This window comes from Gymnodraco acuticeps, unplaced genomic scaffold (assembly GCF_902827175.1).
Source record: "Gymnodraco acuticeps unplaced genomic scaffold, fGymAcu1.1, whole genome shotgun sequence".
NCBI classification, from domain to species: Eukaryota; Metazoa; Chordata; class Actinopteri; order Perciformes; family Bathydraconidae; genus Gymnodraco; species Gymnodraco acuticeps.
The window spans coordinates 203,135-230,187 of record NW_022989980.1 but is presented as its reverse complement, the minus strand read 5'-3'; the positions used below and the strand labels follow the sequence as shown (position 1 = coordinate 230,187).

Sequence of the window (27,053 nt, the reverse complement as noted above, 5' to 3'; positions counted from 1 at the left end):
GTTGTGATATATAAGAAAAAAAAAACGTGGGTTATTTGGTATTGATTTTGCCGAAGGCTACATGGAAACCATTATAATGTAATTTGTATTCATTATTGTGAATTGCCTCACCAAGGTGCCCAGCGTCGCTTGAGTTCAGACTCAAGAGTCAGGTTAGGGTATAAATGATGTAACAATAAGTGTACAGCTGCAACTGAAAACTTAAAAATGCTGCGGAAGGAAGCTGAAAATGCTATTAGGATGTTCTGTGTTTGGCATAGAGTTTACCAAACTTTTTTGACGTGTCACTGAGGGTCAAACAGATCAATATGAGTACACAATTACTTCGAGGATCACAATGGAGAAGTCATGTGCTGCAAAATATTACTTTAATTGCCCATTGACTACTATGAGAGAAAAACAGGACACATATGTGAAAAGTTATCCTTAGCATTCTGCCTCCGCTGGGAGAAATTAGTCTGTAAATCTTTGTTTGTCTGCATCACCCATGGCATCCTCTCAAACACCCCCATGGGTCCCCAGATCCCACTTTTGAAACCGCAGCTCTAACGATCATTTAATACACAGCTTCGTGTTTCAACTTGTTGTACGCCGTAATTGCCTGTCTCGTCGTCCATCTGCAGGAGAACAGGTAGTTGGCCGTGTTTCATTGCTGTACTTTGCCCCACCCACCAGCAGCTCAGCCCTCCTGTGTAACCCCTGATTGGCTGAGGGGATTGCAGGTCCTGGACTGAGCGCTGTGCTCCGAGCTGCGCGTCCGCCAGTGTGCACCAGTGAAGCGAGAGGAGCGCTTGTTGGAGTCAACTAGACAGCCTACTGGCAACGAGTGGTGAAACCTTTTTTTCTGCCTCAACCAGGCTGGATATAGGGCACTGTGCTTCTACTTTGCTGGAGCCCAGCATGAGACGCATTCTGTACATACACTAGGCTCCTGCATCGTTTCCTCCCAACTGGCTTTTGGCTACGGATTTTAATTTTTTCATGTTGAATGGACTAATTATCGGGATATGTGCAGCCTTTTCCAAGTGAGATACGAGGAAATGAATTACTAAGTAAAACGCTTCAAGACTCGCTGACGGGATGACAGACTAAATCTGCTGGAAATAAAAAAGGTAACCGGGACTTCAGTGATGAGACATTTCTGCAATCGCACCCATGTTCTTTAGGCAAAGATAGCCGGACTTAAGCTGTTGAATAATTATCTGACTGGAGATTCTTTAAGCTTCTTCCATCACATATGCAGTTTGAAAGCAGATAGCCGAAGAGGACATTGTATCACTGCTTTGTAATATCTCACAGAGCAAGGTGTTTATCCGAAATGCTTCTTAAGTATTTTCTGGCATCAAGGCGGATAATTTAACACGGACTTTTTGAACATCGTTACTTCAAATTGTGTGGACTTGCTCACAGGAATTCTCATTCCCTCCCTTCACTTGAAAATGGACAGTTCATCCTATGAGTCATGTGTAAGACCAGTTCTGCCGCTTGAGAAGAACTGCATGGATTTACACCACTAAATCACTGTTGTGAGGAGATTCAGCATGTTCCCACAGATCTGTCGTTCCCAATGTCTCGCCCGCTGCAGTAGACCGGAGGATGTGCTGTGCCTGAGAAGAGTAAAATAGGCTGGAGCAGTTGTAACAATTATAGCTTTCACACCATGATATAATTTTTTACACACAACAACTATTTGTCATCCTAACACTTTTTCTGGACATTTAAATGAAATGATTCATTTGGAACATTTTTCCTGTTTCCTCTGACGTGTAGTCCTGTGCGTAATAATCAAGCTCTATTTTAGGCAGAGAAAACTCAACAGGTACAATGCAAACCAAGGAGATGGAATTAATACAATTAATTGCTTTGTGGCTCTTATTGTGGGTCGGGGCTGAAGCTGTTATCAACCTAAAGTATGGAATAAACGAAGAGATGAAGCCCGGGTCAGTAATTGGAAACGTGACAAAGGACGCACTAAAGCAAGGATTTCAGATCGCACTGCAGCCCCCGTACTTGAGGGTTATTTCAAATTCAGAACCACGATGGGTGGAACTCAGTCCAGCCGGAATCCTTACAACCCAAATGAAAATAGATCGAGACGTAGTTTGTCGACAGAACCCAAAGTGCATTATTTCCCTAGAAGTGATGTCAAACTCTATGGAGATCTGTGTCATCAAAGTAGAAATTGAGGATTTAAACGATAATGCACCCAGATTCCCAACGAGCCACATTGACATTGAAATTTCTGAGAATGCCTCCCCTGGTACCAGGTTTCCCCTAGAGGGGGCAAGCGACCCGGACTCGGGGATCTTCGGAGTTCAATCATATTCCATCACCCCGAATGAGCTTTTCGGACTAGAAATCAAGACCAGAGGGGACGGCTCCAAAATTGCTGAGCTTGTTGTGCAAAAATCGTTAGACAGGGAGACCCAGTCCCACTATTCATATGAAATAAGTGCAGAAGATGGAGGAGACCCTCCTAAAATAGGCGCGGTCCAGTTAAATATCAAGGTGATTGATTCTAATGACAACAACCCTGTATTTGACGAGTCAGTGTATACTGTTAATGTGATGGAGAATTCCCCTATCAATACATTAGTCATAGATTTGAATGCAACGGATCCCGACGAGGGACCTAATGGAGAGGTTGTGTACACGTTTAACAGTTACGTCACCGAAAAAACGAGGGATGCGTTTAAAATTGACTCCAGAACCGGAATCATCACAGTCAACGGTATTTTGGATTATGAAACAAGCCAAATATTCGAGATTGACATCCAGGCCAAAGATTTAGGTCCCAACTCTATCCCAGCTCACTGCAAAGTCACAGTAAACGTGATGGACACGAACGATAACCCACCTGTTATCAGTTTACTCTCACTGAACACAGAGATGGTGGAAGTTAGTGAAAACGCGCAGCGTGGATATGTAATTGCGCTGGTGAGGGTGTCAGATAAGGATTCAGGGGCAAACGGCAAAGTGCAGTGCAGGCTACAGGGCAACGTTCCGTTCAGACTTCAAGAATATGAGAGCTTCTCCACTATACTTGTTGACGGCAGGCTGGACAGAGAGCAAAAGGACACATACAACCTGACTATCCAAGCGGAAGACAGTGGATCGCCTCCTTTACGCGCCACAAAATCTTTGGTTGTGAAAGTCTCAGATGAAAATGACAACCCTCCCCACTTCATTAAACCACATTATCAAGAGATGGTGATGGAAAACAACCTCCCGGGTTCGTGCCTGCTTGCAGTATCAGCTGAAGACCCGGATTTGGGCATGAATGGCACAGTTTCCTACTCCATAGTCCCCGGTGAGATTAAGCACATGGATGTAAACACATATGTTAGCATAAACCCATCAGGCCGCATTTACTCCATGAGATCATTCGACCATGAATACACAAGGACTTTTGATTTCAAAGTGTTAGCCAGAGACAATGGTAATCCCTCCTTATCAAGTAACGCCACGGTGCGTATTGTTGTCTTGGATGTCAACGACAATACACCTGTTATGACAAACCCTCCCCTAGTAAATGGCACAGCGGAGGTTTCCATACCAAGAAATGCTGGGGTGGGTTACATGGTGACACAAGTGAAAGCAGACGACTACGATGAGGGGGAGAACGGCCGGCTGACCTATACCATCTCAGAGGGGGACAGGGCTTTCTTTGAAATCGATCAGGTGAACGGAGAGGTGCGCTCCACCAGGATGTTTGGAGAAAACGCCAAGCCCAACTACGAGATCACAGTGGTGGCGAGGGACCACGGCAAGCCCTCCCTGTCTGCCTCGGCCTACATCGTGGTGTACCTCTCTCCAGACCTGAACGCACAGGAGCCTATTGGACCAGTCAACCTGTCCCTCATCTTCATCATCGCCCTGGGCTCTATCGCCGCCATCCTGTTTGTCACCATGATTTTTGTCGCGGTCAAGTGCAAGAGGGACAACAAGGAGATCCGGACGTACAACTGCAGGTACTGACTAAATCTGGCGTGTGTGTATTTGTATGTGTATGTGTGTGCATATGAGAGAGTGAAGGTGTGCCCGTGCCAGCGATCGTGCCTGAAACGGCGAGTTGTTGTGAATGCATTGCTTTTTATCGTGCAGCATGTAGAGGCCCGAGTGTGAGGACTGCAGATTTATTTTTTCCCAAAAGCTGAAAGTGAGGTAGACGATAACGCCGACTGCTTTAAATCAGATACATTCTGCTGAGGCCCACTGTTCCGTGTTGAGGAAACGCAATTGATTGATTTAATCCACCCATTGTAACCAATTGACTCATAAATATGACGGTTCAACTGTCATGTTCAATTTGCGGGTGTGTTGCCGGACAATTAACGTCCCACTGGTTCAATAGCAGTCCCAGACATTTATTATTTAACGTCCACCATGGCTGATTGGCTGTTATGAGATCTAATCCGGTGTGATTATACACACTTCTCTGTAGGATCACTCACATATTCCTCTGCTTTCATCTGCAGCAAGGGTAAGTGTGAGTAATACAATGAAATAAAAAGAAATAGCAACATTTAAAAGTGTAGGTTATTTAGCAAAAATCATGTATATCAAATCATTATGAACTCTTTACCCAGTTTCCTGGAAAGTAACAGATTATTATTTTCCGGTCCTTTTGAATATTGAACCTTCTGTTGTTCATCAATCTGAACATCAGCTATGGCTTTGTTTTCCCTGTGCCACATTTCCACTATACATTTACATATAGATTGGATTTGAGAATTTAACCTGCAGCTATAATCATATTTAGCTCTAAACATAAATGTGTTAATTCAAAGTTAACTTGGGCTTTTTTTGATGTAGTCATAAAACATATTCTAAAATTCCACAAGTTTTGTTCAGATTTTATATCTCAATATAGATTGAGATGTGTGTTTTTATTTAATTATCATTAAACTATTTAATTGAATTCGTCACAAGTACTTTAAAAAACAAATTAGATTTGCAGATTTTCAATTTCAAATTATTGTTGTCTCTCTAGAAGCTCAACCTTACCTTAACATTGTTAGATGAAGAATCCACATCTCTTTGCATGATTATAGTATAAAAAAATGATTTGATCCAGAAAGACCCCCGTGTTGACGTTTTGATCACAACACAGCTTCTTTATGCAATATAATATTTTGTACATAATCTTTACTTTTTGTTCCTTGTAGAAACAATTGCAGAAAACTACAACTTCCAAATGTAAAACAGCTGTGAGTACTTTTGCTAGTGTGAGCCCATTTGGTTCTTTAATCAGCACTGATGTGTTCTGCTTCTCAGTCGGCACCTTGCATATGAGGAGCAGTTATCTCCAATGTATTGCTTGTCCTCAGTCAGTCTGTCTGAATCTGAACATTTCCCCTCCCAGAATTCAATTGTGGACACATAGAGAGACAACATGTTACAATGATAAATGAAAAAGAGATTGAGTATATTCTGCTCTCGCAGCTGCCCATTTTCCTTCCTCTGAATCAAAGGGGAGCAGAATGGGGGAGGGAGATTATTTGAAGATGCAATCTAAAAGAAAAATGAAAACGAACTACGCTGCTGCATCTTAGCCAGTGTGAAGTGGCACAGGATTAGAGACACATTTTAGTGAGGAGTAGAGGCCAGTTGGGCCTGGGATAGCAGAACATGTTCAAGAAGCAGGAACAGAGACATTCCAGAAATGGTAATTTAATGGGTAACTTAATATTTGTTGTGGGCTTTAACATAAAATAAACCATATGCTCTGTGCTGTTAGGTTAAAAATGGCCTACTCCAGAGTTTGAAGTTATACAGATGGAGAAAAACATCACAAATGATATGGAATATGTTAAGTGAGGTTTGTAGTCATCACCATGGAGAACTCAGCATCTGTTCTCCTGTGAAAAACTGTAAGGCTCTGCGAATAATGGATATTTCCCCCACTCTGAGGATCCTTTGATAAAACATGGCTGCGTTGCTCATTTGCTCTTATTAAAGTCAAAATACTCAGTTCAAGTTTGCAGCAGCCACTGAGAGCAGCTAAATGAATTTGAATCTGCAGTTCTCGTGCACTCCGTGCTGCTAGTGGGCTCGCCTGATAATGAAAGAAGAAATGAAATTAGTGTGGGCTGTGTGCTTTGAATATGATTGCATATACCGGTAGTGCTGTTCAGTACCAGTGTGTTCGTGTGCTTTGCTTCTGTGGTTTTGGCATGTTTGCATATTGTTTGCCTGTTTGTGACATTTTGATTATTGAGCATGCAAATGCAAACAAACAAGGGAAAGCAGCTCCGTGCAGGCCGGGTGTGGGGAATCACTTAAGTGTGCTGTTCCACCCCTGGACACGAGCAATGAGCGCTTGTCTGGCACCCATGGCCGAGTAGCGCCTAAGCTGGCATGGCGGGCGCGCTCTTTGACCGTGTGGACAGGGGTGGCTAAGGCAGAACACTGCTTTATTGAGTCTGTTCAGTTTCTTCTACTTGCGCAGGGTGGCGGAGTACTCTTATGGCAACCAGAAGAAGTCCAGCAAGAAGAAGAAGCTGAACAAGAACGACATCCGCCTGGTGCCACGTGACGTCGAGGAAACGGACAAGATGAATGTGGTGAGTTGCTCGTCTCTCACCTCCTCGCTCAACTACTTCGACTACCACCAGCAGAGCCTGCCGCTGGGCTGCAGGCGCTCCGAGAGCACCTTCCTCAACGTGGAGAACCAGAACTCACGCAATGCAGCTCCCAACCATGGCTATCAGCACCCGTTCACTGGGCAGGGTCACCAGCAGCCAGACCTCATCATCAACGGCATGCCACTGCCAGAGGTGAGATACAATCCGCTGTGCTCTGTCCTAAATCCTTGGCTGGGCTGCTATGGGTGTTAAGGGGAGAGGAAAAGGGTTTTAAAATGGGTTCTCATGACTAAACATGAATAAACACTTAGCGTTATTAGATTCCCTCTTTAATTAATTATATTTAATAGCTCTCTTTTATCGTGCTGAATCCTAAGAATGGGCAGTAGAGAAGCAATGCAAAACCTATCATCACATCCCATGGTCTAGTGAAATTTCGCATTCCATCGTGACACAGATTATAATGTCAGTGAAATGTCCACCTGTTATTGATGGAACACCAAGCTATCTCAAATGGCACGTGTGTCGTTCTGTCAGTGGATGTGAGTGGAATCCTTCACAGCATTTTAAGCCACAGAGACATTGAGGCCGACCTGTGACTGAGAGAGCGCTTCGCCAAGCAGATTTTAAAGGCCTGACGAAGTGGATTATTTGGCCCTTCTAACTCCACTTGTTTTCTTTATTTTTGTATTTGTCGGTGCTGAGCTATTGCAAAATAAACAGCGGGTTTGAGAAGCTGCCAGATGTATTGACCCGTCTAATCAGCGACCCCACACGTCATCTCAGGTGCTAGCTAAAAAGAATAATCATTGCTTAAATGCTTTATCTTTGTGTTGTCCATTTGGCTGCAGCATTACCGCATGGCCGCTCTGCACAGCCAGCCATTGAATTACTCTGACATACCATGCATGGCTCCAGCAGAGCAGTGAAAGACTATTATGCCTGACAGAGTGTATGCAGCCCGGCTGATCTTTAGTTTATAGATTTACCTATGTATAAATCGGTCTATTGGAGTCTTTGGGAAACCTTTCCCTTTGTGACCCACTTGTCCTTGATCCCATGGGGGAAAGGGGAATTTATGTTTGTGTGTGAGGGGGAAATGCATTATTGTGCTTGTGTTTGTTTAAGAATGTGCATGATGCTCACTCCTATAGACAGCAGCTCCACACACACACCCACACACACACACACACACACACACACACACACACACACACACACACACACACACACACACACACACACACACAACACACACACACACACACACACACACACACACACTTGTAATTGATGACTCCAATCTCCGTTTGACATTCAGTGAGAAGAAGGTGGAGGGGAAGGGGGATTGGAAGTGTGGGTCTTAAAACAAGAAACACAAGATGGATATTGATGTATTGACTGGATGATACAGAGAGATCCAGGCAGCGGTGGATCGTGAGGGGTCAATGAGACCTACTTACAGGCATGCTGATTTACTGGGCCTGTCTGAGCTGGATCTGACTGAGTCTATGTGTAAGTAACACAGGTGGAAGGGATGAGAGATGTTATGGGGGGCTGTGCCGTGGCGTTATCCTCTCAGTGCAGGCAGAGGTGGGGGGTTCAGCAGGTACACGCAGTGACCCGTATACTGTGATTGTATTTGCTGGTAGGTAGTGCTATGCTGGTCACCAGCAACCTTTGCTCAGCCAAGAAAATGTGCACAAAGAGATCACCAAACATTGTAAAAAAATAACTCCAGCAAGCATCCTGTCTCTGTGGCTTAACATTCCAATAAAAGCAAATTAGCCGCAGGATTAGCAGAGACTTTATTTGTTTCAGCTAATGAAAAAGTGGAGAGGGACACAAATAGGGCTGAAGATTGATTTAGATGATTCCATATGCAGAGCTTGGAGAGCTGTGTGATGGCAGATAGTGGGATAAGTAGGGGAGAAGTGAGCGAGGGTGAATGAGTCTTAGTGCCAGGTGTCTGAGCCTCCACCACGTTTCTCATTTGCTTAGAGGCAGATGATTGGCTTGATAGAGGCCGGGCCTGTTTAGCATGCAGCTTCCATTGCTGTCCGCCTTGCCCATGATGTTGACAAACATCTCTTTGACCCAGCCTGTGCACACATCCCCTGGACTAAGAAGAAGATCATTTGTGTGTGTACTTCGTGAGAAATAGTGTTATAGCGAGGGAATGCCTTGTACCTCCAACGACTGCTCAACAACAGTTGTCATTTAGTCTCCTGCCCATTGTGGCATTTGCAAAAAGGCAGAAGCTCTACAATATGCACAAGTGTTGCTCTTAAATATAAAATGTTTTCAGTATAATTGCAATGCCATTTATAGCACAAACAAACAGCAGTAAAATGCTAATTGCTTTGTTACAATAAGCAAGCTTGGGCTTGAAACCACTTGACTCCACAAGTCCTACACCCAGATCACATTGACTGGCTAATACACACGAGTGGCTACACTGTTGTGATTACCAAGGCTGCTTTGTCCCAAAAAAATGTTTTCATCCTGAAGGCGACCTCATAATTATCCATGATTCATTTATCCACGGCAGAAGAGCTTTTTGTTTTTACACCGGGGCAGGATGATAACTGTTTGTTTATTTTCTAAACGTAGATTAAAATGATCATAGCCATCAAAATGTGGATAGAGGTCGGATTAGGTTTGCTAATGGAGGTAGAGAGGATATGGAGTGGACTCACGTCTATATGTAAATTGTGTTTTTGATCGATGCAAAATTCTCCTCCATTGTTAGTTTATGTGGGGCAGCGAACATCCTGCCTATGTCAGAGCAGCTAAACTCAAGCTTTTCCTGCTTCAGACAAAGCATGCTGGCACACACACGTACACGCACACACAGCAGACTCGGCCAAGATAACAGTGACAGGTCTCCCCGAAGGCTTCATACCTGCAATTGCATTGTGTATATTGGATTCTCCCTTGTGAGTATGTGTACCAGTATATACCTCCCTGAACATAGCTGTCCATTGTTTTGGAAAGCATCAGCTGTGAGATGTTTGTTAGACCTGCCTGTGGTAGCACTAATATGAACGCTCACAGGAGAATAGAGCTGTCTTCCATGACTTAATTACACTGAATCACTTGGTGGGGGAGACAATTATACAGTAAAGGAATGGCCTTTGGCTAGAATGTTTTTTAATTTGTAATGTCTAAGGCTTCTCACACCTGTGATTGCAGATAATGAGCGTAGCGGGAAAATAAGATATCTTACTTTATTGATTAGCTTCAAAATGGAAGTTGGACTTTGCGCTTTATGGTGTAAAATGTTTAGTAGTTCAGTTAATTCATAATCAATGCAATCACCGTCCAGATGCGTATTGCACCGTTTCCCTATAGATACTGCAGCTACATAAGACTCAGTGTTTCTGTAAGGTAGTGTGCTCCTCAGTGTTAGGTTCAGATTCTGACTCAAAGAGAAAAGGATATATGTTTTGCGTTTGTTTGTTCGGATCCCTCGGTCCATCAAAGGATCCTAAATGAGAAAAGAAAATTGTGAAAAGAAACAAGTGACAGGGACATGTCAGTGCACCAGTCGTGCCGTTTTTCCCTGTTAGGGAGGAAGAAGTTTTGATATTGATGTCGGAGAGACAACAGGGAGTGGTTCCAGCAAGGCTGGATATCCCTCGCTATCATTTCACATCAGGACAATATGCATGGGAGCATTCAAACGTGTCATATTGAGCATGCAAAGTAGATGTCATGCTGTCAGCGCATACTACACATCTGTTGAAACTGCCAATCTTCCCCCACACACCTACTCACAAACACACACGACACACAATCTTTCTTATGGAGTGTCTCATTTATTTGAAATATGGACTGTGATATTATCATTTACATCATTATGACCGCCTCAGAAACCTCAGAGAAGTTGAAACGAGAGGCATAATCCAACATATTTGATAATCAAACACAGTAGTGATTCTGCATTTAAAGTACTCTTCTAATGTTTTTTTTTTTAATATTGTCATGGTGTAGAAGAAATGCTTGGCTATGGATGTTGCAAATCAGATCCCCTTAATAGTTTCTGTCGTTGTAGTGTTAGATTTTACGGGCAGCTCTTACATATTTACTGCTGTTGCTAACTGTTTTTCATCAGTGCAGACAGTTTTACAGTATATGAAATAATTGATATTTTCCTCTCATCTAGCAGCTTTGCATTGAAACTGTAATTGTGTTGGTTAAGTAAAGAGGATGGGCAGATTGTGAGTGGAAATTATGTCTCTAAAATGCATCTCTCCAGGCTGTATCTGGCTGAATAATTGAGCTTTTGTTTGTTGACTTGAATATGCTGTGATTGACAGAAAGTAGGGAACATCAGCAATTGGTAGAGAGTGTAATTGGGAGATGACAACATGGAAAGTAGAGAAGCACAGAGTGAGAGTAGAGCTCCTCAGCGCTCACGTTGCTGCTGAATGCTTCCCATGCTGCAACAGGAGACTCTGGCTTGAGATCATTTCAAAATCTACAAGTTCATTGCCTTCTTTTATACTTTCTAGTGTCTGTCAGTCAGCTTTGTATTCACACTTTCAATGTCGTTTGGAAGTGAATAGATGTGAGTCTGACATTTCCAGCTAAACTAATTAAAAACAATGGACTTATTAAATGAAAGAACCATCCTGTCATTTACACCTACGTGTCAAAAATAGTTGATGCATGAAATTACATTGAAACGCCTCTTCCTGGACACATTGTCTTTGGTATATAATTATATACAAATATATATTGCTTATACTACACTGGTGCCCATAAAGTTGGAATAAAATATGTTGTACCTCTTCTCATGAAATGATTGTGTCTATATAGGAATAAAAACAGGAATGTGTCTAAAAATAAAATTATTCAAACTTTGTGGGCAACAGTGTGTGTATGTATATATATATATATATATATATATATATATATATATATATATATATATATATATATATATATATATATATATATATATATATATACTAGGGCCGGGACTTTAACGCGTTAATTAAGATTAATTAATTACACAAAAATTAACGCATTTTAATCGCACTTATTTTTGCACCGCGGAACGTTTCTCACTGGATGAGTTTCAGGCGTACCGATTATACTGGAGCACCAACTAACGTTCATGACTTCAGACAACAACAAACCACAGTGAACAACAGTGGGAAATGTTGTTTTAAAAAACGGACGGATGGAAGCGTCGATAAGAGCACGGTTGTGTGCAAATTATGCAAAAAGGAATTCGCATATCACCGCAGCACATCAAGCCTCAAGTATCACCTCAATGCAAAATATATAGCAGCTAGCGTGGAAGCTAGCGTGGACGTTAGCCTCTTTTATCGCGTTCACACCATACAGTCTATGGTTCACACCAAAAAGAGCCGGTACTAAAATTAGTTCATGAGAACCTTTTTACCCCCACGAAAGTCCCTGCTAGAGAGCAGAGAGCTGCTAGAGAGCAGGGACTTTCGTACGGCTCTCTTGTGAGAAAAGAGCTATATTTCTGATTGGCTGGGCGGATTGCAAACCACGCCCCGTAAAACTCCCAAAAAGTTTGGTGAAGCCGCCATTTTATTATCCTCGCATTAGCATTATTAGCATTAGCCCAGCGCAGAAACGCAGAGAGACTAACTTATGGCAACACAAAATAAAACATGGGAGCGGTGGAGATGAGGAGGTGTCGGCGTTCTGGCGATTTACTCGGAAGGCTTCAGTATAAACTGCTGGGAGTCCCAGCAGCTTCTACTGAAGCCAGTCCCCAACTCCGGGGACTTCCGGCCGGGGACTTTGGGCGGCAGTATACGCCGTGAAGTGGTTTGCGGCCTGCCAGTAAACCCAAAGCAGAAGAAGAAGAAGTGACGTCAGCGGCTTCATTTGTTCTCATGAACTAAGTTCTCATGAACCTTTGTGGGAAAAGTACTGCGGTGTGAATGCGCCTAATGGTATACTAAAATCCATGTGAAAAAAATTGCTTCTCACTGTTCTCAGGTCAAATATTTATATGCGATTAAAAATGCGATTAATTTCGATTAATTAATTACAAAGCCTCTAATTAATTAGATTCATTTTTTTAATCGAGTCCCGGCCCTAATATATACTATTGTTTTCTTGTTATCAGACAAAATACAGCCATTCTTAAAGCATACACTACATTGCTTCTGATACCTGATTGTAGCCAAGGTCATATGCTCCAAACCAGTATGGAATGTCCCATTATTCACTTATCCACTAATTTTTACATTATTTCAAAAGTTCGGCTTGAATTTGCATTACATTAAAATGGAAACAAAATTAATGTCTTACTGAAGAGCTTTATAAGAAAAACCAAAGCTGCATACTCTGATGGCATAAACTTATTTAAATTCCTATTTCAAAACCTCCCCAGTTTGTCAAAGAGATAGCAAGACATGGTGGTGGAAAGGAAAAAACAGATATACAGATATTTTTAAATAATGGATGGAATATATAACTGCTTGATCTTAAAAGCCAGTTTTCTTTTTACATTTGATGTGCTGTAGGAGTGGGAGGTGTATGTTGCATTCTTTAAAGTCTCCTACTTTCAAAGGATTTGAGGAAGAATCTTTTCATCTCCAAAAGCTTGGGATGCACACTGATTGAGTGGCAGATGAACCTCTTCATTATTTAGAGAGTTTATTTGTAAGGCAGACTTCAGAAATGCTTGGCTTTTCAAGTGTCAGTGTTTATAAGGTGAAATAAAGCCTTGTCTGTCAGAAATAAATTACCAGTGTGACAGTGATGTACTCAGTGCCCTCTTTATTGCATTCCTCCGATTGCTCCTCCCATTGTGTTTTCCATACAAAGCTGGGGAAGCTGTACGGTGATTTTGTGACATTACTCAACAAGATGGTTTTCACTTCATGCACAACCAGTGCTAGTTTTACACTTGGTTGGGTTTTTATAGCCTTGACCCCAACCCGCAACACCCCATCACTTCACGCCATTCTCGATGTTACAGAGGTACAATGAAATGACATAACAACCGCAGGCAGCCAGTCAGCGGCGGGCGGGCCGCCGGGCTGCCACCCTCTCGTCGGGATCAGAGCGCCCAGCCAAAGAGCTCAGGAGTCAAAACACATGAGTGACGGCGTCTGATGAACACATTTCACTGCATGTGTCCTTAACCACATGTGACTAGAAGGGAACATGCAGAGGGAGTAATGGCTACTGTGGAGAAATGGCAGGGCAGAGAAAATTGAGGAGAGACGGAAAGAGAGAGATGTCTATTTATAGAGCGTCAATGATTTTCCTCAACCTGTAAGGCTACTGCCTGAAATATGTTATTTTCCCCTGTAAAATGTAGTGTAAAGATGAGGTGGTTTTATTGCACCTAACATATCAACCGGTACAGAAAGCAATAATGTCACATAACTATTACTGGTACAAGATATTTTTTCCACTGGAAAAAAAACCAAATATGATTATTTTTGATATACCTGCAAATATAGGAGGTGGTATTAACAGAGGATTGTGGTTTCAGAAGACATTTTGCAAGAACTCTCTTTGCATAACATCTTGACAGTCCAGGAGGAAACCATCAAATGATTGAACATCTTGATAACATCAGCAGACTATATTTGCTACAGCAGACATTTTCAAGCTGTTATACACCAGAGACACACAAGCACACAATTACATAAATATAAAAGAGTGCGCCGGGCGCCGTACATAATGGCAGCCCACTGCTCCTAACACTAAGATGGGTCAAATGCAGAGAAACCGTTTCGTTACATAGTACCTGTACTACGTAATGACAATAAGTTGAATCTTCTTCTTCTTCTTCTTCTAAAATCATATGGCACTAATCAACCTGATAATCCATCCATCTCTCAAAACGATTTGACTTGGTTCAAGACGAGAGAAGGAAAATATATTTGAAATGACTTTAAAAGCTCTATCATGTGGCAAGAATTCACTTTTGTGTAAACCTATTAAACATCAAAGTAATAGGATTTTCTTTGTGGAGCCACAGATAGGCACATAAAGGCATTAGTCCTTCAACAATTTATGTTAAAAGATTTCGACTGGAGACGTACGTTAATGCAAAGAGGGTTATAATGACATTGGGCTTATGGGTTGATGGGTTCACACGCTAAATAGAGTGAAGGAAATGGACATAGTGATGATGTTTATCGCTGGGGAAGGGGACATCATTACGCACCTTGTTAAGCCCTGCAAGCAATGCTGCATGGACGTAATTACCCATTTAAATGAGTTTCCTGCAGCAGTGTTTTTTTATTTCTCAAATTAAACTCTCAGACACAAATATGGAGCATTCTGTTTTCTGTCATGGAAATCCAAGTCCCAACACAGAGGGAGCTAACGTGTGACAATTTACCCTCAAGAAAATGGATTTATTAAGACATTTTGAAGCGAGCATACAAATCCTTCCTCACATTTTCTTGCCAAGTGTTAGTGTCAAACCCGACCGTTTTTAATGTCAAGCAAAACTAAGTTGGAGAAATCTAATAGTGAAACAAAAAGTCTCAGGAAGAGCGATGACAAGGGAAAGCTACAGGAGAATACAAAAATAACCCCATATCTGATTGATGCAGATTGTGCTGTAGTTGAAAATGGCTGAAGTTACATTATTATACTGTAGGATAGAAAAGGTCATGTTTAAAAACAGAAGCCCTAAGACTTGTTATGGCCAGGAGTGAAATCTATTTGCCGTGGAACACTATTTGTTCTGTCGTATCCACTGTATGTCAAGACGAATGTGCCCGTCTCTGTCCCTCTAGCTCAGAAATATTAAAACAAAATCATTTGTACAGTGTGTGTTGGCATGCAGTGAAAGGAAACATCGACCTCATCATTCCTCACAGATAAGAATAACAAGGGACTCACAATCAACCTGCTCTTTGGGGAAATCATTTATTTTGTTCTGATGTGTCGTGGAACAACAAAACCAGAATGTTTTCTACCAGTAAACGAAGTGAATAAAAAGTAATTACAATTCCCTGTTAATGACCATTATGATTTGAGTGGACCAAAAACTAATTTCATCCAAATGTGCAGGGAGAAAAGATATTAAAATTAATCGGTATCAGTCTTTTTTGACTGTCCTGGTTAGCAGACGTGTTGCCACATTGTTAAGAGAGTTCCCAGGGCTTGAGGCTGATGCTATTCCATTTGAATGACAGGGAAATTCGGGGGGGGGGTTGGGATTCTGTGGATCGTAACAATACTAGCTGTGAAAGGAAACTTTTCCAAGCAGCCAGCTATGACACCAGGGAAGAATGACCTTTCCAAGTGTCCTGTTTTTTGCCTAAAACAAAGAGGAGGCAGGACGATGTTAGTTAGCATTTCCCCCATCAGATTAAATGTCAACTTCTGCATGCATAATTGTATAAGGGAAAGGAGGAAGACTTGGACCAATTTGCTGGTGGACATAACAATCCCGAGCTTAGTTATCCACTGCATTGCAGATAGTGTCACGATACTTCAATGTCGCCTGCTTATACTTTACTGTCTTTATTTTTGTTATGTTTGGATCTGTATGTCAGAGACTGGCTTTACAATAATTGCAACATCGAGTGAAACTTAATTCAGCTGGAGACAAAAGAATCCCTTTGTGACATGCCTACCATTTTCAAAGTATTTCAAGAAAGCGGAGCAGACAAAAGGGAGCAAACATTATTGTATTACACACAAAACTGCAGCATTATACCTTTGTTTTGTTCGCTCCACTGGTTGAGCAGTCTTTCCTGTTTCTCCCCTCCTTTAATTTCAGTAAATTCATGCAGCACTTTTGTCTCTAGACATAAACCTGGATGCGCATTAGGAAGTGCATGTATGGGATGTTTGATGAGCACAGAGGCTGTTGGCAGGCGAGCCGCTATAGCAGCAATATCGGCCGCCTCAGAGCCGTGCAGCGGTATGGGTAGGAGAGCAGCAGGGTAGCGTAATTGTGTATTGTTCATCCACAGAACTGAGGCAGAGCATGTAATGAGCTGTAGCATTTTCACCCAGCCAGCCTAATGGGCTATGACCGAGTATAGGCCTCTCGCAGGCTCAGCGTTCCCCCTGCCCTGTGTGGCCAGTGTCTTGGGCCTCTTCTTTTCTTTTCTCCTATTCTCCCCCTTCTCTCTGCTAGATCAGCATCAACCATTCCTTCACCCCTGTTATCCCCCTGCTTTATCTCTGCTCCCCTTCCCATTGTCCCCCTGTCTGAGGAGATGGTGGGACCCCTAATGTGTTCAATGTGTGGCTCCTTTTCTCATTCATGATGTCTGTAAAGCTCTAAGCAGTCAGTCTGATTCGGGCTGACATAAATCAGAATAGCTCATTGATGGAGCGCCCTGTGCAGTGTGATTACATTAAAAACCCAAACACAGCATACAAATACAAGTTCAGGAGGAGAATTTGCTGATGTTAGGTGTAGGGGATTTGTTGTAAGAAGTCGGCTTATTTTTCTATCAAAGGCTGTTTTGCATTTTGATTATCTAGTTTTCCTGAGAGCAATTCAGATGGGCCCGTTTCATTCGGGTTTGTTTTTTCTGGGATTAGGGCTTTTCAGAAAAGGCCCTGGCCTATTATTTACGTCCATATCTAGTTTCTTGGGAGGCGGGAAACCATTTATTTGCTCAAGTGATACCAGGTCAAGTTGGAAAGACAAGAATGTGTGCCAGGGAATAGATTAGGTATCCACTTCGGGATGAGCTTGGAGGATAAAAACACTAATAATGATAATAGTTATGATTGCCTTGCAAAGGAATTGATAACGACTTTGCCCGCCTCTTTGTGCTCAGGAAACAATACTCAGGGATCAGTCAATGTCTGGCTGTGGAGCACAATCGGACGTCAGTTTTTACTTTCCCCTCACGTCCACCATTTGACATACCACAGCATAGACAGCCCAGTTAATGAATGAAAAGCACTTGGCCTGTGCCAGACTGCTCCGAGTGCACTTCTTTCCCCAGTAACCTCCTTGGTTCAAGATTACTCTCCTGTACCTGCATGCTGTCTTTTTCAGAGCTGTTCCCAGTTTAGTATTGTGGTGAGCCACTGAAAAGGGAAGGCAGAGTATGAATATTTCTCAAAAGCAGGACTGCTTATAATCGTTGTGCTGAAATAAGAGAGGTTGACTGCGCTGTCAGGGAGCACGGCAGGAGGGTCACTATGGAGCTGCCCAGTGCCCTTTGTAGTTCAGGGATTGTTACATCAAAGCAGGCTCTGATGATGGTAATGCATCAACATATAGTAAGACGAACACATTGTCAAGTAAAACAATTCTTTAAATGAATATATCAACATTGAGAAATGTCCTATTTAGGAATGTAACTTCATTTTTTGATGAGAAGAAGTTAATGAGAAAGTTGCTCTGTGATATGTATAGCCTAGCTTTGCACAAAGCATAGGGAAACAATAAGCTTCCCACAATGTTTAAATATTCACTTAAAATAAACGTTTGACAATTAGTTTCTGGTTCAGAATGGAAAAAAGATACATATATATCATTACTTTTGGAAATATTTTTTCACAAATTAAAGGAATAACACATACTGGGTTCATGAGTGAGCTTAAGAGATGCTGCTTTGCTGCTTTTGTTCCTTTTTGACATTCATTTGAGCTCTTTCCCCTTGCCTTGAGTCATACTGCTAGGCTAAGCTAACCTTTATTTTAGTTACAGCTTCATATTGAGTGGTATCCATTTTCACATCTTAAGTAAATCACTGTATTCCCTAAATGTTGATATTTTTCTCCAAATATTGTAGCATAAATGTATTTTCTCCTTGAATACATTTTATATTCCAGAAAAAAGAGAATCCGGTTTTAGCTTTGATTTGTTTTCTGCGTTTTCAGCATTAGGCGAAATGTGGCCCATCCTAAATGTTAATGTTGCTGCCCTCTTTTTGTTTGTGTGCGATAGGACAGCAGACAAAATACCAAGAGTGGCGGGGGAGGACAGGCATGGGAGTTGGTGTTCTGACTTTTCATTTGTTCGCTACCCAGTAATGATTATTTTAGCCTCTAAGCCCCAGATTTGGCCTTGTTTTGCTATGGGAAGCAGCATCAGTGGGGACAGAGCAGCCTTGCCCGGGCTGAGAAGCTTGTCTGTGGATAAGCTGGTTGGCAGCGACTGTCAGGTACACGGCACGGAAGACATTTTGAGTGCAGTCACAGGAGGTCAGCAGGGAAGTGAAAGGGGAGAGAAAGGCCAACTATTGAGTTTAAGTGAGGACAGGTCGGGTTTTGCTTCCAAATAACGAACGTGTTTTGTCCGGATAGCTGAATGAGAGCATTTTCTAATTATAGACCGCCATCGTTTGCCTTGTTAGTAATGCTGGTAACAAGCCAGTCGCCAGCTTGCATGAGCAACTTCAGAAAGCTGACTTTTGGTTTAATTTGGAGGACTAGCTATAATCCAGACTAAATCCCTTAAAGCTGAAGCCCCCTCCCTCCCCCCACCACTGTTGGATTACGGGAGTGTCTTTAAAAGGATAAGGACCTGCTTATCACTGCTTCCCTCAACACTTGTTTGGGACTTCAGATGTGGGGGAGGACGGTTCATCGTCACTCAACGTGAGCGGTGCGGATATGAGTCAGAGATTAGGCATCTGACGACTGAGATCATTGATAATCACAATTTATGTTTTTTAAACCCCGGCAGTCACAAAGACATATGGATCTGAGCACATGCCTGCGCTCCCACGCCAGTGATTTTCATCAGTAAGTTGAGTCTAACAGAATGGAGCAGCTAAATCAGATGTCCTGAAGCACTTTATGCTTGTTGACTTTAATCATTTTCACACAGACATTTATGAACTGTTTGACACCACGGCTCCAGCCTTTGTTGCGGAGAAAATTTGATCTGAGACCCTTGGAAAAACCTGCAGTTTGTATTTATTTAGCAATATTTCCATCAATGTTCTCCAAATAGGAATATTAGACAGCAAATGGACCATCTCTGAAAACCACTGAAATAACATTATGGATTAATGCAAACCATTGGCTGCCCAGAGGCCAGGCAAACACATGCAAAAATATAAAACAGTAATGTTAAGTACTTCCATTTTATTAAATAACCTTACACCACTGATATCGACAAACAAAGACAGGAGTTACAGAAATGGTTCACCCTACCAATCTACTGCTGTTTTTAACACTCGCTGCTAATGAACTGTTGTTAGATTCTGGGGGGTGGGGGCATCAGGGTTAGTGTTACAACAGGGAATAGAGACCAATCTAGGACACATATATGTTGTTGAGATGCTATATTTAAGTGTGAGTCTGTTATTTATCTCATCTGGGTGTGACGCTGGGGAGGTGAGGGAGCCGAGTGAATTCCCTGTGGATCCGGGCTGAGAACCCTGCGCTCTCATCACGGACAGACTGGGAGTTACAGAGAGAGTTGAGCCACATGGGGGGAGCGTAGAAATAGAAGTACGTGTGTGTGTGTGAGAACTTGTTTACCTCGGTGTCAAAATGTTTGACTCAGCTCATTAACCTGTGCACCTAGGTGAAGCAATACATCTCTCTGTCTTTCTCACAATTAATAATGATAACTGAGGGTGTTATACACATTAAACCTGAGATAATGAACAGATGAAACAGCAGGGTGACGGGGCATCTATCGCACCTCAGAGGCAGCGATCGATCTCAGCTGATTCCAGTTCACAGATACACACTGTAGCACTTTCCTCAAATCTAATCATGGATCCATTTTAACTACGTTAGTGTGGAGTCTACTTGCCATTAAAATGGGTTTTCAATTTCTATTATTTTGAGAGCATTGGTTAAAAAATGAACCAAGTGCAGAGGGAAAGTAACAAGCATTCGTCTTCCTTCTCTGAAAGATGGAAAAGGAGAAGAGTCTCCAACTCATGAGAGCCCCCCCCTCTTATCGCTCCCCCTCTCTTCCTATTAGCCATGCAGCCAGCATCCTCTCTAAATTGTTTTGCATGACCTTTGCTACAGTAGCTCTAATTATTACCATCACACAGGCCCTGTAAGGCACATAGCTAATTATACCGGATTTATCTGAAGGGACATTGGTGCCATTCTTCATAGACATGTCTTGGCTACCGTCAGTGCGTGTGATCTAAACCCAGAATAAGGTTAATTTGGGTAATACAGTAATAGTAATTAGAGCCACAATAATTACAAGCATAGTTGTAATAACAATGAAGACGAGGTTATTAGTATTAGGGGTCCAAATTAGCACATATGCAATACCTAATGTAATTGAGAAGAACCACATTGCCCAAAAAGCACCAGGGTGAGAGGCGCTGTGCAATATGCATAATGATATTTTTACGGAGCCAGATTGTTGCTGTTTCCCCTGAATCGGTGTTTGACAGTGGTAGTTGAAAGATATATTTTCAAAGGCATTGTGGGATTACCCGAAGTGTAGGTACCAGGACCTCTCGTCATTGCATCTCATAAAGAGTTGTTACTAGAGGACGTGATATTTTTCAAAGCGCCAACATGAATGGAGAGGGGCAGTTGGAGCTGTCTTTTGGCTGGCGGGCAACTCGTGTAATGAGCCTAAGAGGGTTCCAATTATTCCACTTGCGATCAAAAAGGAGAAGGAGATTACTTCTCTTGCGGTTTTTTTTTCTTTGACATTTTACACAGTAACATCTTTTGATAGGGGCTGGGGGAGAGAGGGAAAGAAACGATTGCTACTGAGTGCCTGATAGTCTTGAGCAGACTCCTGCAGCACAGTCCTTTCTAGCAGAGACAATGCAATGCTTTTGTAGCTCACACATATTTTTGGGATTTATTTGTGATAAAACTACTTTTCCCAGTGGATGCACCTGCAGACCCGAAAATGTAGCTTTCACACGACTGCAGGCTTTGGCTACAGCAGAATTGATGCCCTATTTGTCCACAGAGCTATTGTAAATTGTGAGGAGGCATGTTGGGTACTCCCTCTCTAAGTTGTTTTCTTCCTCTGCTTAACAGTGGAAGTCATGTTCTGCACAATACAATGGGGACTTGAATTATTTGATTGTGCACAGATTTTTTCCTCTTCTTTTCACTTATTGAATTCCAAGATTACAAGTAAAAGCACATTAGATGCCTGGCAGTAACTAAAAGGATTTCTCCACTATAGGATATCAGCCTAGGAGAAATAAACCATGAAAAAAAACACAAATAATAGTATGTACCACTGCACTGAGACAAAGAGAACTCCAATCTGCATCAGCACAGATAAACATCCACCCCTAAGATATGTTCTTGGTAGATAACGGCTTAGTGTGTGTGTTTGCAACATGCACACACACAAACGGAGACACACAAGTACACAGAGCATAGCTTTGATGAGCAGGAAAATTACTACATGTTGTTCATGGTGGCTGAACAAAAGGATTCAAGCTCTTCATTTAAAGAATTCAAGCTGTGAAAGGTGGATGCAGGGTTGAAGATGCATTTCAATTGGAACAATTTGACTTCATAATATATACATAATTAGGGGGAAAGGCGGTGTGTGCTCCTGTGCTCCTATGTGTGTGAGGTCTGGGAATACAGTGCCTTGCCTTTCCCTGTGAATCCACGGCAGGGGTGGGAGGCAGAGAGATTCACCGTCTGTTGCTGTTTTCCATGACCCTGTATATCCCCCTGCAGTGAAAAACGATGTTTGCCCCCAAAGACAGCCCAAATACAAATTAAATTAAATGAAATCAGTGCAGCTAATCCCTGTGTGTTTCAGCTGCCGAAACAACCCCCTCCCTACCGAATGAGTGGGTCAAGCCCGCTGCATCTGGCCCCCTCTCCACCGGCCCTGCTCTCAAGCTGCTCGGCTCCCTGTCCCTGACGGAGACGACAGCAGGGCTCGCTCCCACTTTCTGCCCCACTGCGACTGTATTTGTGTGTTTGTGTAACACGTCGCTTTCACTGTAAATTCCCGTTGTGTTATTCCCTCTCTGACTCACAGTGTTTATTCCCTTTTGCTTGTTTTGCCTCTGCCACTGTGTATCTGAGCATTTTTTCAAGAAAGATTTATTTTTGTTTGGCTAACACATTTCTCACATATTTCTTTTTTTCCTGGGGTTTCAGTTTTTTTTTTTTGTATATTTGCAGTTAAATGTGAGATATATAGGATTCACATGTCCACATTTTTCAGACAAAGTACTAAACAGTGTAATGGAAAGCAAACACAAAGCGGCATCGGACCACTTAATGTTGTGTGTTGTTTTGTTCTGCCTGTGCCCTGATGGCAGCCTGTCACCGTCCTGTTAACAAGCTAGATTTAAAGATGCCGTGGTGATGTGCGAGCAGCTAATACTCTGCTGCCAATCCTGCCGCTGACAGCTGGCGAGAAAGACCATCGCAAATATTAGCACCAGATGTGCTTCTCATTGGAGCAGGCAAACTGGATCAAAAAGCTAACTAGGCTGGATCACTGATAGGAGTACCCTTGTTGTGACGCGAGCAAAGAGATCTCGTGTGCCCATCTGTTTAATAAAAAGCCCCTTTCTGTGATACGTACCTTGGCATTGGGCCCGTTCATCCACCCCTGATTTGTCCCCCTTCTCGGATTTCCGAGACAAAGTGCACCAACTGAGTTTAGGCAGCTGGTGTACACTGATATTGCTTTCAGAGGGTTGAGGTAGGCGGGTTGCTTTTTGATGACCAGGAGTGTGGGGTATGTGTTTGGCGACAGCATGCGCATTAGTGTGTGTGCGTTGCGGATCTGAGCACCTGCACACATGCCCTTTGAAAAGCTCCATCACCTCTCCATCCAGCCAACACGCAGTGTAAACATGGTTTGTTTGAGCGAGTGGCCTGGGGTAGTTGGATTAATGAGCGCTGATGAAGTTCCACTTGTATCCTGGGTGCTGCCTCCCTATTTGCCCGAGTGGCTGTAATGTGGTAGTGTATCTGGAGGCGGTGACTCATTCCCTTTACCCAGTGTCAGATTAAGGCATGTCAATAAACAGACCCACTCAATCCATCTCCGAGTGACTGCATCCGCTCACAGAGCCTCCCAGTCTGTAATGAGTTGCTGCAAATCTCCATCCAACTAAAATGTCTGGAAAGATGCCTTGTCACAGTGAGGGAGAGTAAAACAGCGAGGGAGTGGGGGCAGGGAGACTATAGCAGCACCGATGTGACTGGCAGCCACCTTTAAGCTGCTGAGAGGAAACGTAGCAGGCGTCGTGCTCCACCATGTTGTGGAGTGCAAGTGGATCAGCTTTCCTCAAAGATTCCCCATTTCTGTCGTCCTCATGTGTATTGAGTTAATCAAAAATTAATACTAAATTTACTGATTTCAAAAGTGACTCAAAGTTAAGCTGTTTATTCAGTCACTGCTATCATGTAAGCATTTAAAGGGATGTGTTTACATAATCTGCAGTCTCTCTGAATGCTTATCTTTATGTCCCTGCCCAGGGGAGGTGGGAGAAACCTCTTGGGAATTCCTAGTGCACTAATTCAGCGCCCCCCCCCCCCCTGCTCCCTCTCTACACAGGCTAATATAGGGCATAACTGAGAGAAATAAATTGCTATCTAGTAATTCTCTCCTTCAAATTAAATGAAAATATATGTTTGTAGTGCTTGTTACCACAGCGTCCGGCAAAAAAAAAAGGCTACCTGGATTAGATGTTACACTCAACATTTCCGGAGTCTGTTCACAAAAATCACCACCTACCTCTCTCATGTGGCGCCATACACATATTAATGGATAATGGGATGAGAGAGTGTGAAAACTTTTCGGTCTGACATCCAAATTAAACAAAATCCCTCAAGACTTGCCTAAAGGGGAAGTGCCTGCTTTTTTAGTTTGATTAGGCTCCACAGGCTTTAAGAAAAGTAAGCCGATTTCTTTGAGGACATTTTTCCTCCCTCCCTCCTTCCGTTTTACTATGTAAAACCATGAATCATAATCTCATAGAAAGACTCAGGTTTTCTTTCTGACTTGAAGACAGAATAAGTCTGGAAACACACGCAGACCTGAGCGGGAACAGGTGTTAAATGAAACTCTATCCAGCCTTATCTGCACCCCTATTCATTCTTGGTGGACATATAACTCCCATCTGAAAGGCTTAAAAGCACCAGCCTTGTCTTTAAAGACAAAGACAAAACAAAAACCCTGACCCGGGAACCCACACAGCCACCAACAGTTTGAAACACGTTGGTCCTGAGCGGTGATTCTCTGGTAAGACAACAGCTTCGACTTAAGCCTCTTTAGCGTCAGCCGACTCCGCTGGAATGCAGACGTCTGCAGAGGGGGCCTATTATTTAAAATCTTTTCATCATGCTGAAAGGGAGGGAAATAGCTTTGACGTTGAGAAGCTCATGAATAATGAATGTTGTTTCTATCAATGTATGTATAATTAATCACATCTCCGCTAACTGGACTTCTGTGGAGCCGGTAGGCCTGAGTGACATGGAGACTTGTCTGGACTATTGTCTCTGTTTTAAGAATGAATGACAGCCGCAATATCTTCTGCAGTTTCCTATGTGGGGGTGAAACACAGGTGGAACAAGCAATAGCTTTACTACTTTGGCCTCCCTTTATGACAGGGGGTGATTGTTTTGGTCAGAATGAGTGTTTGTTTGATTTCACACGGTAAGACAAGTAAAACGAGGAGGAAGTGCAAGCAGGAAGTGCTGTTGTGTTTTCAAATCTGTTTCATTGTGTTCCTGAGGAGCTGTTATTTAGTTTGCTCAAACAATACACAACACTAACAGATGTGGTCAAGGATACAATTGACCTCACAAAAGCCCTCAGTTCACCCAGTGTATTTATTTTCGTCCACTCACAAAGGCTGCAGAATTGTACAAGCTACAGCAGAGCAAGGGGGCATTTAAAAACCTTTTCAGCACAGAATCACTCACTTTCATAACATGATTGATTCCCAAATGGGCTACTGGGTTTGGGGTGAATTGATGGGTGATGAAGTGAAATGATGCAGAGAATGTGGCAGGTTATTTCTCACACATGTAGCCTTCTGTCACAATTGATTGTGTATAATTTGAGTTTGCAGGGGAGCCAGTTGATATTAAATGGTAACAACTCTCTGTATTCATCACTGCAGGCCCCCTTTAGCAGGCAAAAATAGAAAATGTAATCTCATCCACAACTATGGATGTGCCTCAGGCACTCTTTCACCCTTTTTACCACTGATCCTCCCTTAGGGGCCCTGCCCTCTATAAAGGAAGAGGGGAATCTATAATCTAGCAGATGGCAGAAGATCTATGGGAAATTCTATAATCGGAAAGAAGGGCCTGATAATGGTCGTTGGGGTGGAGGGCAGAGGGGTGGAGGGTTACTGCAGCTCAGGGGCCGAAGAGCATGTCTTCATACTCACATAAATAATAATAGACAAAAATATAAACCCACTCCCAGCAGGTGCCTTGGTGGTCTCTGTCTCCGTCATGGGTGTCACTCTGACTGGATGTGAGCTGCCTGGAGGTGCTGCTGGGTGCAGACGCAGAGGCAGAGTGGTTGGGCGCCAGCTCAGTCCTGCAAGTCAGGGATTGGCGGAGCCGTGCTTTTGTGGGGAAGCAGAAAGAGAGAGTCTGTGTGTGCAAGAATGTGAATGTGCAAGAGGCTCAAAGTGTAGCATTTCTTTTCATAGTCAAAGTGTATAGGATGAGAAAGTCACCCGTAGACACACACACACACACACACACACACACACACACACACACACACACACACACACACACACACACCACACACACACACACACACACACACACACACACACACACACACACACACACACAACCACACACAACACACACACTACTCTGCATCCGTGCTGCAACATTACATGAGGGGAATAAATGCAAGGCACTTTAAGACACTGACCATCTTTCATCCGGTGGAGTTTTTCCTCTAATTTCATCCTCTATCTTTTTTTTTCATCACTACTCTTAAAACTTTATCACAGCCAAACCTAGCTGGATAATAAAGCCTTTTTATTTTGTAATTGCAACTGGCTTGCCCTGTAAACCCCCTGGCTATATTCCTCCTCCTCTCTCCCTTTAGCAATGGGATATCAATAACAAGGCACATTATGTGTAACATTTCCTTCCAGGACCGAAGGGAATCCATGAGCGTGCTGCAGAGAAAATAAACGACGACTGAGGCACAACCTCAGACTGCTCAAACACAGAATGAAGCAGCAAAATTCGATCTGACAGTTTTAATTGATTCTGTCTGTTGTTCTGTATGTTTAAACTGTGCATTTTAGTGTGGCAGTAAGAGCATTTTGTATCCACAACAAACATGGCTTGATGTTTTTCGTCAGCTAAATTGATGACATTAAAGGGTAGCATCCATGACAGACATGAAACACTCACTCCTGAAATCAATTTTTCTTCTCTTAGATGCTCAATTTTTCCAGACACAGTCTGGTACAACCCGCCCCGCCCTGCTTACATACCTTCTGTTTTTAAGCAGTTTAAATCATATTGGATGAATACAGTTAATGTCAAATGATGACTTTGCTTAAGATCAATCATGTATCAAGCAAGGTTTATTATTGT

The 27,053-nt window shown here is 42.7% G+C and overlaps 1 protein-coding gene across 8 annotated transcripts in view; it reads left to right on the top strand.

Moving 5' to 3' along the window:
* The first annotated feature begins 767 nt into the window (after window positions 1-767).
* The window catches only part of pcdh19 (protocadherin 19), a 53,476-nt gene continuing 27,190 nt past the window's right edge, over window positions 768-27,053 (top strand). For 2 of the 8 annotated variants that reach the window (XM_034211777.1, XM_034211775.1), the window contains exons 1-2: window positions 768-3,971; window positions 6,452-6,566. In XM_034211777.1, coding sequence (XP_034067668.1) covers window positions 1,825-3,971; window positions 6,452-6,566 — 2,262 coding nt within the window. In that variant the 5' untranslated portion in view covers window positions 768-1,824. Of the gene's footprint in view, window positions 3,972-6,433; window positions 6,780-27,053 lie in introns of all 8 variants that reach the window. The other 6 variants (XM_034211772.1, XM_034211771.1, XM_034211774.1 and 3 more) reach the window with 3 other exon arrangements.